The sequence below is a fragment of the Physeter macrocephalus genome, chromosome 9 (genome assembly GCF_002837175.3).
Source record: "Physeter macrocephalus isolate SW-GA chromosome 9, ASM283717v5, whole genome shotgun sequence".
In the NCBI taxonomy this organism is placed as follows: domain Eukaryota; kingdom Metazoa; phylum Chordata; class Mammalia; order Artiodactyla; family Physeteridae; genus Physeter; species Physeter macrocephalus.
The window spans coordinates 15,109,945-15,120,907 of record NC_041222.1 but is presented as its reverse complement, the minus strand read 5'-3'; the positions used below and the strand labels follow the sequence as shown (position 1 = coordinate 15,120,907).

The following is a 10,963-nucleotide window of genomic DNA, read 5'->3' as shown; positions in this document are numbered from 1 at the left end:
CTCACACCAGTCAGAATGGCCATCATCAAAAAATCTAGAAATAATAAATGCTGGAGAGGGTGTGGAGAAAAGGGAACCCTCTTGCACTGTTGGTGGGACTGTAAATTGATACAGCCACTATGGAGGTTCCTTGAAAAACTACATATAAAATTACCATACGACCCAGCAATCCCACTACTGGGCATATACCCTGAGAAAACCGTAATTCAAAAAGAATCATATACTAAAATGTTCATTGCAGCTCTATTTACAATAGCCAGGACATGGAAGCAACCTAAGTGTCCATCAACAGATGAATGGATAAAGAAGATGAGGCACATATATACAATGGAATATTACTCAGCCATTAAAAAGAAATGAAATTGAGTTATTTTTAGTGAGGTGGATGGATCTAGAGTGTGTCATACAGAGTGAAGTAAGAAAGAGAAAAACAAATATCGTATGCTAACACATATATATGGAATCTAAGGGAAAAAAAAAGATCATGAAGAACCTAGGGGTAAGACGGGAACAAAGATACAGACCTGTTAGAGCATGGACTTGAGGATATGGGGAGGGGGCAGGGTAAGCTGTGACAAAGTGAGAGAGTGGCATGGACATATATACACTACCAAACGTAAAAAAGATAGCTAGTGGGAAGTAGCTGCATAGCACAGGGAGATCAGCTAGGTGGTTTGTGACCACCTAGAGGGGTGGGATAGGGAGGATGGGAGGGAGGGAGATGCAAGAGAGAAGTGATATGGGAAGATATGTATATGTATAACTGATTCACTTTGTTATAAAGCAGAAACTAACACACCATTGTAAAACAATTATACTCCAAGATGTTAAAAAAAAAAAAAGTAAATAGGGACTTCCCTGGTGGTCCAGTGGTTAAGAGTCTAACTTCCACTGCGAGGGACACGGGTTCGATCCCCGGTTGGGGAACTGGGGTCCCATGTGCTGCAGGGCTACTAAGCCCATGCACTCTAGAGCCAGTGTGCCACAGCTAGAGAGCCCGTGCACCACGATGAAGAGCCCATGTGCCGCAACTAAGACCCAACACAGCCAAATAAATAAGTAAATAAATAGTTTAAAAAGTAAATAAAATTAAAAATTTAATTTCTCAGTATCACTAACCACATTTTAAGTGTTTAGTTGCCATATATGGCTAGTGGGAATGTATCAGACAGTGAGATTTAGAACATTTCCGTGAACACCAACAAGTTCTATTGGATAGCACAATCTAGAGGGATCTTGATATCTCACCAGCCCACCCCACTGAACCATCAGAGAGAGTCAAAGACCACCTTGGAATAGATTCATTGCAATATCTGACCATATCACAGATATATTAACAGATGAGCAATTGTGCTAACTAGACCAGGGTATATTTTATTTGCACCATTTAAATTGTTCTTGCTTGCTTGCTCTTTGCCTTCCGACTTCTCTTTATTCCTCTCCCTTTCTTTGCCAAACCCATGTTGGTGAATTCATTCAAGTTATTTGGGCATATGCTCTAAGTCTTCCATAATAGTATTTGCCCTGCCAACTCCACAGGCTTGCTATGAGCAAAATCATGTAATTTAAGCGTGGGGTGTGGGGTAGGGTTTCACGTCTCTGGCTGGTCTGGAAAGAGCCCTGAGATGAGATGATTCTATGATGTTAGCCAGTTGATTTTGAGAAATCACTCCAACTTTCTGGATTCCAGTTTACTTACCAGTCAATTGAATGAGTTGAATGAGATCACCTCTAAGTTTTCTTACATTATCAACATTCAAAAATTCTGTTATTCCATATGGAATCCCAAAGACTTTATTTATTATCTCTTCAAGGGAGCTGAGAATAGAGTTCTCATGCTGGTGGGCAATGGTCAGGGAGGTGAGATGAGAATAATCTAGAATGAATCTTTATTCAAGATTTGATGTGCAGTAGCCCACTTTACTGGTGGCAAAGTATAGGATGAGAAAAGCAAACTGAGAAGCTTAAACTACAATCTCTCTCTCATGTTACCTGATGGTCATATTTTTCTTGCACTGTAGTTAATGTTTAAATGTTCAGAAACAACTTGCAAATAACTAAACTTTTAAATCTGCACTTTCTCTTTGGGTGGCCCAGCTTCATGTTTGGCAACTCATTCCTTGCTATTGGAACACTGTCTACCCAAAAATGATTAAATTGTTCCAAATTAGTGTTCTTTAAAACAATTCAAATGCATATTTCAAAGTTACCCCTTGAGGTCGGCCACCTAGGCCATCCCAGTGAAGGACTATTGAGCAAAGGGCTTTCTAGTCAGGAATTCAAACACACACAGTGTCAGCCTGTCTCTGTTGAATCTCCTGTTCCCACAGTTTCTATTACCAAATTAAAATGTTAGGTCAAACTTCTTGAGAAGCAAGGGTACTCTAGGTGAGAGAGTATTAAGCCTTGCAGATTTGGTAACTTCATTTCTAGAACTTTCTGTTAGGAAAATGGATGTTCCTCATTGTCAATAGGGAATTGTGTTATGAAAACCATAACATTAATTGTCATTAACATTCATTAAGCATTTTCTATGTGTTTAGCACTTTATTGACATTCCCATTTTACAGATGTGGAAATGGAGGCACAGAGAGGTTTAGCAACTTGCCTTGCCTTATAGCTCCTGCTTAATCAAGGGCATAATAATGTTGAGAGGATTTGAAACTTAGAGTTTTCACAACCATCTCGCTACCACATGCAGATGGAAAATGATCGTGGCACACAGAAGGGAAAGATAAAGGAAGCTGAGAAAAATCCTGTCCTGATGACAACAGTTGAGCCCTAAAGTCAGTTGTGCCCAAGCCAGTTCTAGCCCTGCACTTTGAAGTTTTGAGGGTTCAGTCAGAGCTTTTTGGGGTCAGTTTTTCTTTCATTTACATCCTCAAGAATCCTGCTTGATATATATTTGTTTAATATAAATTTTTAAAAAATTTTATTAATACTATTGTGTTTTGAAATGTAATTGACCTACAACTCTGAGGTCCAGGTTCACAGCATAGAAACGTTTGATATTTCTATATATTATAAAATGATCATCACCGTAAGTCTGGTAATCAGCTGTCACTATACAAAGTTATTTCAGTGTTATTGACTATATTCCCAATGATGTACATTGCATCCTGTGACTCATGTATTTTGTAACTGAAAGTTTGTACCTCTTCATCTCCCTCACCTATTTCACTCATCCCCCAACATATTCCCCTCTGGCAACCACCTGTTTGTTCTCTGTATCTATGAGAATGCTTCTGGTTTTTTTTTTATGTTTGTTCATTTGTTTTTTAGGTTCCATATACAAGTGAAATCATATGATATTTGTCTTTCTCTGTTTGACTTAATTCACTTAGTAGAATACCCTGTAGGTCCATCCATGTTGTTGTAAATGGAAAGATTTCATTCTTTTTTTATGGCTGAGTAATATGCCATTGTGTATATATACCACATCTTCTTTATCCATTCATCTATCAATGAATACTTAGGTTGTTTTCATATCTTGGTGTTTGCAAATAATACTGCAATGACCATAGGGGTGCATATATCTTTTTGAATTATTGTTTTTGTTTTTTTGGGAAAATACCCAGAGTGGAATTGCTGGATCATATGGTAGTTCTATTTTTCAGTATTTAAGGAACCTCCATGCTGTTTTCCACTATTAAACACTTGCCAGTGCCAGTGTCCTCGTGGTAGAATGAGCTCCAAAAAATGGCAGCTGCCTACACCTATGTCCCCAGGAGGAGTCCCAGTTGCCTCCTGCCTCTCCAGGAAGCTCTTCAAGATCAGCAAGTGGATCTGACCCAGGCTTCTTGCAAATTACTGCTTCTGTGCTGGGTCTCAGAGCGTGTCCAATTTTGCACAAGCCCTTGAAGGGTGGAGTCTGTTTCCTACTGCCCTCTGGGTCTCCTGAACATAAGCCCCACTGGCCTTCAAAGTCAGATGTTCTGGGGGCTCGTCTTCATGATGCAGGACCCCCAGGTTGGGGAGTGCAGTATGGGGCTTGGACCGCTCATCCTCGGGGAAGACCTCTGCAATTGTGATTATCCTCCCATTTATGGGTTGCCTTCCCAGGGATGAAGGTCTTGACTATACTGCATCTCCACCCCTCTTACCTGTCTCGTTCTTTATATTTTCAGTTGTGGAAAATCTTGTCTGTTAGTCTTCAGGTTATTCTCATCAATAGTTGCTTTGTAAATATTGGTAATTTTGGTGTGTCCGTGGGAGGAGATGAGCTCAAGGTCTTCCTATTCTGCCACACCTAGGCTTGTTTTAATTAATGTTACCAATACAAAGATACATAACCTTATCCCAAGGATAAATTTTAATTCAGGAATATGTAGAAAAATAATTCATTTATTTTTTCCAGGGTAAGGCCAGTGAAAACCACCTTACCCCCAATATGGCCTCCGAGAGCTGACTGGCTATCAGACTCATCCCCCCTTCCTCGTTCTGGAACCTAAGCCTTGAACTGCATTGGAGAACTAATTTAATGTGGCATTTTGCTGAAACATCCTGTAGATATTTTAGGTATTTGCAGAGGGAATTTTTTGACCTTTGAATAATATATGTGCTGAGAAAGGTCTTCGGATGTTTTAACAACATGTTGAACTGAGGTAGGCCTGAAGGGGTTTATTTTGGTCTCTGTTGGCTGCTACTCTTTTTCAAATCCTGTTGGTTAGAAGTTTTTAGTCTCTATGAGGACACTTTCAAGATTTTTCTACTGCAACATATTTCATGCTATTCGATTGTCCCTTCATCAAAGGCAGCATGTTGAATAACCTTACGGAGAGTGGCTCCATTAATACTCTAGGTGCATTCCTGCTGACCTGTGGTAGCCACCTGGACGTCCGGTAGACACCTCCAGCTTAATATGTCCCAAAAGGTGATTACCAGCAAAGAGATCAGTGTAGCCAAAGACATCTTGAGGACTGGATCTCTTCCACAGACGGTTTTTGATTGAGGGGGTAATTATGATCAAATCTACCACGTCAGCCCTTTAGCAGAGGAGACTGAATGTAATTCTGCTGTCAGTGCACTATGACAGACCTCAGCTTAGATTGGGGATTAATTAAAAGCACATGCATTTTGGCTATTCTGCCAAAAACACAAGGAGGCAGATTCTCCTAGAATGCAAGATAGTCCCTTGGCTACAGTTTGGCATCTTTGGAGGACCTGTTAACCTTTTTGTGCAATTAAGCTACCAGGAAACATGTTTCTGCCCCAGAGGACCCTTTGTTTCCTAAAAAAAAGTAACTTGTATTATGGAAGTTTGTGGGTGAGAATGCTATGATTTGGTCTTGATTTATGTTAAGCTTGATTTTCTTCCAAATTAATAAAAGAGCTTGGACTGTACCCGTCTTGCTCACTGCTGAGTTCCTAGAGTCTAGCACAGTGATTACAATCAGCAGGCATCCAATAATTATCTCTTGGATGAATAAATGCACTAAAGTGGTAAGCAAATGCCTCGAGGAGATAGAATCCACCTTACAGAGGAGACTTCTGGAGCTGGGTATCAAAGATTGAGTAGGAGGTCTTGGTCAAAGAAGGAAGGAGGGATGCGGGAAAAGGAATTATAGTCAAAGGGTTACAGCATGCACAAAGGAAAGAAGACATGAATTTCAACCATCTAATAATTCATAGCAGGAATCCATGAGTAAAACCTTGCATAAGGTAATAAATGACAAACCACAATCAAAGTGCAAATAAAACCCCAATTCATAAATGTCCTGCTGTGGACATTGGCCAGAAGTTGGACTTTAGCCACAATGTAAGCACTATATTAGGTCAATTATCTTTGTGAGGTGATGAACCATTTCTAGAAGTTGGCACGTTCTTCCCTGCCAGTTGTAATAAGGCTATTGCATAATGTCAACTTATTCTAGAATGTTGCCGGGGCTGTGCCACCAGGAGTAGTAATGAATCAAGGACTGGTCAGGAAAATACACTAACCTCTGTGTTTGATAGAGTGGGAAGTTCTTCTACAGTTGGTGTTTGGCAAACTGCCATGTTTTTGCCAATAGTGTAGTTCTGAGACTTTGGGTTTGGCTTAAGAAATTTAAGACAATTTTTAGAAATCACTATATCTTAAAAAACATTTATCACCTTTTCAGAGAGTTGGTATATGCATACAAACAGTCCTTAAGGAACAAGAATCACCCTTTTCTCTACCCCCGGGATGCTTCACAAAAGAGAATGGGGACACAGTCATTTGCAAAGGTCTGCTGGGTTCATTAGATTATATACCCTACTTATGCAAGGATGGGGGTGTCTGCAATCTTTCTAACCAACCACATATCATGAGTAGTACTCATTTACCAGTGGGAAAAAATAAGTGTTAACATCCCTTATGCTAATTAACAAACCATCTGGTGCAGGTTTAGAAAGCTGTTCTTGAAGTGCTTGTCTATTATTTCCAATTTGGTACTGTCGAAGGCTAACCAATCATCCTGGAATATAAATTTCTTATTAGGCACTGCAGATGTTAACTAACCACACCCAGAGTGTATATTAACGTTAACTCATATATGCATATACCTACCGACATATGCTGAACTATTCTAACATAATTACAGAGAAAATTGTGTCTTAATTCCTGATTTTTTCCTAATGGTCCCATCTATGCCTCCTGCCAATGAATCATGGAATCACCAAGGCTGATGAATGAACTGGCTTATATTGGCCATGTTTCCTTTCTTTTTTGTGTCAAATGATGCAGTTCTCAAACATCTTGGAGTAGCTAGGTTTTCAGCAAATCTAACCTTTATCCTATCTGTCCCATCTTCTATCTTTTCCCAAAATAAAGAAAAAAATGATTTGTGACCCCAATACAATCACTTTTTTGTATTCAGTAGGAAGAATGGTGAACTGAATTTTAAATTAAACTGAAGTTGTAAATTGGCTTATTTTTATCTTTGCATTATCTGACTGCCTGATTATCCTTTATCTTGGTGGACCTTAGGTTTGAGTTACGTTACATCTAATTTATTACTAATGGTAATTAAATATTGAAGATTGTAAAAAATTTTATGATATAGGGTTTGATCATATTGTACCCCTATAGGTGTTCTGAGGACAATAAAGTTGGAGTTAACAGCTATGGTGCAGGATAATACTCATATATGTGACATGTGTGTCAGCAGAGAAGAAAAAGAGAATGAACATCTGTACCTTGTTTGGCCTGAGGTGCCAAGGTATGAGATTACCTTAGGTTTGATTCTTGTTCCAGCTATAGGACTAAATGGGGATGGTGGATGGTGCCGTAAGTGACATCCTGGGCAGGTATGCAACCAGGTCTGTGATTTGGGAAGCCTAGCACCTTAGTGCCTTCAGCAGGAGCCACTGTGGCACAAAGATCGATGAGTCAGGAAGACCCCTATGAGACCAGTCTTCCTCAAAGCAAGTTCTAGGCACCTGCTTCATTGTGGGATTGGAAACTATGCAAAGACCAATATACAGATCAATGGTGTTGAAAGATGTCACACATAAGGATAATGACCCTTCCATGTGTTCCCTGCTCTGTGTTTTCCCCAAAGTTCTCAGGTACACTGCTTCAGAAGACTGGGAGGGTAGGATGGTGCAGTGGAAACAGCACCAGCTTTAGAGGCAAAAAGTAAGGAAGCTCAGCTGTATGACCCTGAGCCCCACAGTATCCTCATATGCTCAATGCATATAATCCATCTCCCTGACAAGGCTTCTATGATGATTAATGAGATACCCCTTGGGAAAAAATCTTGATTTTATTTCTAATTGATTGCTGTCATCTAAGGTAGGTGGATAGTAGTTGGAGAACTTTTTGTTTGCTTATCAGATGGATGGGTGGTGGGTATATGAGTTTGAAAGAGTTAGAACAGAACTAAATTGCTTCCATGCACTTATAAAACACAGGGACATTTGAGATATGGGTGAACAAGGCAGACAAAGACACTGATCATGTGAAAGTTACCTTCTAGTGGTGGGAGGCAGAAAATAAGGAAGTAGTCCAAAAGATAAACAATATGTGCATCATGATGAGTGCTAGGGAGAAAAATAAAGACAGGGAAGGAATTTGAGAATGCCTGGAGTGGAAAGGGTGGTGGGGGAAGGTGTCCATCTAGACAGGATGCTCAGAGAAGGCTTCTCTCTGAGTCAGTGGAGCAAGACATACAAAACCCAGGGTTGAAGGATGTTCTAGGCAGAGGTCTCTGAAGTACAAGGACCTTGCAGCTGGAACGAGCCAACTGTGTTTGGTAGAATTCCCCAAGGAGATCAACTGACCAGGAGTGAGTAGAGTGAGGGGTGTATGGTAGGAGATGAGGGCTGAGAAGTGAGCAGGGCCCAGATCATGTAGAGAGGCTCAGGCAAGGAGTTTGGATTTTATCCTAAGTGGGTTTGGAAGCCATTGAAAGGTTTTTGAAAGAATGTGCAGGCTGATGCTGTGTTTAAGAAAGGGGGAAGGATTTTTTTTTTTTTTTTTTTTTTTTTTTTTTTTGCGGTACGTGGGCCTCTCGCTGCTGTGACCTCTCCCGTTGCGGAGCACAGGCTCCGGACGCGCAGGCTCAGCGGCCATGGCTCACGGGCCCAGCCGCTCTGCGGCATGTGGGACCCGCCCGGACCAGGGAACGAAGCCGTGTCCCCTGCATCGGCAGGCGGACTCTCAACCACTGCGCCACCAGGGAAGCCCGGGAAGGATTTAGAAGCCTGGAAGGGAGGATGAGGGACGTTAGAGACAGGAAATAGAGTGATTAGGGTGCATCTTGGGAAAGAGTTGAGGGGGAAACATACCTTCTTCTCTCTTTTCCCATTGGCTTGGCTAAAGAGGGAGCTTGGATAGAAGAGAAAAAGCCAAAGAATATATGTTTGGTTGTTCAGAGTGTGGTGTGTGATGGAAGCTCACACCTCTCCTAGAGAACCTTCAGGAAGTTCTGCACTGGCCAACAGTACTTTAGGGTGAGCAGATCCTGAAAGGTGAATGTGAAGAAGTACTCTGTTGGATTTAATGGCTAAGCAGGGTGAGAACAGAGGCTGTGATACATGAGTAAATACCATAGCATGGCACAGAGCAGAAACCCATTAAGTGTGCCTCTCTTTCCCATCCCTCATACCTCATCCTTGCTTTCCTTTCACCTAGTATCTAAGGCCATTTCCTCACTTGTGGAATGACATTGAAACAGGCTGAATCCCTTCCAAGGTTGACCATTTATAACCCTATGGCTTTTCATCTCCCAGAGAAGGGAACTAACTCTATGTGAATTTGCCCACAGTTTGTTTTTTTTTAACATCTTTATTGGAGCATAATTGCTTTACATTGTTGTGTTAGTTTCTGCTGTATAACAAAGTGAATCAGCTATACGTATACATATATCCCCATATCCCCATATATATGCGTTAGCATACGGTATTTGTTTTTCTCTTTCTGCCTTACTTCATTCTGTATGACAGACTCTAGATCCATCCACCTCACTACAAATAACTCAATTTCATTTCTTTTTATGCCTGAGTAATATTCCATTGTATATATGTACCACATCTTCTTTATGCATTCATCTGTCGATGGACACTTAGGTTGCTTCCATGTCCTGGCTATTGTAAGTAGTGCTGCAATGAACAGTGTGATACATGACTTTTTTTTTTTTTTTCATGACTCTTTGAATTATGGTTTTCTTAGGGTATATGCCCAGTAGTGGGATTGCTGTGTCATAGGGTAGTTCTATTTTTAGTTTTTTAGGGAACCTCCATACAATTCTCCATAGTGGCTGTATCAATTTACATTCCCACCAACAGAGCAAGAGGGTTCCCTTTTTCCACCCCCTCTCCAGTATTTATTATTTGTAGACATTTTGATCATGGCCATTCTGACCAGTGTGAGGTGATACCTCATTGTAGTTTTTTTTTTTTTTGTAATTTTCTTCTTTATAGATATGAAAAGGAAACAAGAAGGCAAAGCTGAGAGAAACAGATGCTACCCAAAGGGCAGCGGTGGCATTTGGTTGTTTTGGTCTTTGTACCAGCAACTCCCACCCCATGAGAGATATCCATTCCCGCCGGACTACACGGTTTTCCTTGCAGCCAAGACTCGAACAATGGACCCCACTCCTCCAGCAGCAAGTGCCTTTTCATGCCACTGCAGTAACATAGCACTGCTATTGTCAGAGGGGCTCTCAAAGCCTTTATAAATATACTTCATTAGGAGGTCCACACCATTCTTGTCCAGGGATTGAACTGCCTTTTCAATATCATTAGCTTTAAAAGAGATGAGCACTTTCAAGACAATGCTGCCTTCTCGATTCTTCACTGCCTGGCTCTTGGTATTGATGGGGGGGTTTTCAGAGCTGCCTGTAGGGCGGCTGTCATGTTTCCTTGCCGCAGGCAGGAGTCCACCTCGCCCTCGTCGGGCCCGGCCTGCCCGTCGCCCCCGTCTTCCTCGTCCACGAACTTGTTCTCATCATACTCATCCATGTCCACCTTCCGGAACCGGACCGACGACACCGTGTTCTTCGACATCCTGATCCGGATCGGTGGCCAAGGCCTCCTCTCAGTGCTGCCTCTACCTTAGCAAGCCCAGCCCAGATGGAACCCACAGACTGGCGCCTTCACTTCCCTTTTCCGCTCAGAGGCGTCGCAGGCAGCTGCGGCGCGGATGGTTTTGGGCCTGCGCACTGGCTGAGCTCCTTCCTCCTCAGGCTCACGCTCTTCTTGAGCCTCCTACGCCGCCCCTGCTCTCCTCCAAGGGGAGCACGCCAGGGAGGCCTCACTGAAGTTTTGATTTGCATTTCTCTAATGATTAGTGATGCTGAGCATCCTTTCATGTGCTTCTTGGCCATCTGTATGTCTTCTTTGGAGAAATGTCTATTTAGGTCTTCTGCCCATTTTTGGATTGGGTTGTTTGTTTTTTAAATATTGAGCTGCATGAGCTGCTTCTATATTTTGGAGATTAATCCTTTGTCAGTTGCTTCATTTGCAAATATTTTCTCCCATTCTGAGGGTTGTCTTTTTG

The 10,963-nt window shown here is 41.6% G+C and overlaps 2 protein-coding genes across 2 annotated transcripts in view; one reads left to right on the top strand and one right to left on the bottom strand.

Annotated features, from left to right (window-relative positions):
* PALM2AKAP2 (PALM2 and AKAP2 fusion) overlaps nucleotides 1-10,963 on the top strand; it is a 499,300-nt gene that overhangs the window by 80,503 nt on the left and 407,834 nt on the right. The window lies entirely within an intron of this gene.
* Nucleotides 9,923-10,889, bottom strand: LOC102997003 (actin-related protein 2/3 complex subunit 5-like). The gene is given in 2 exon segments (XM_055087040.1): nucleotides 9,923-10,293; nucleotides 10,296-10,889. Coding segments are annotated over 2 exon segments (453 nt in total). The 5' UTR covers nucleotides 10,471-10,889; the 3' UTR covers nucleotides 9,923-10,015.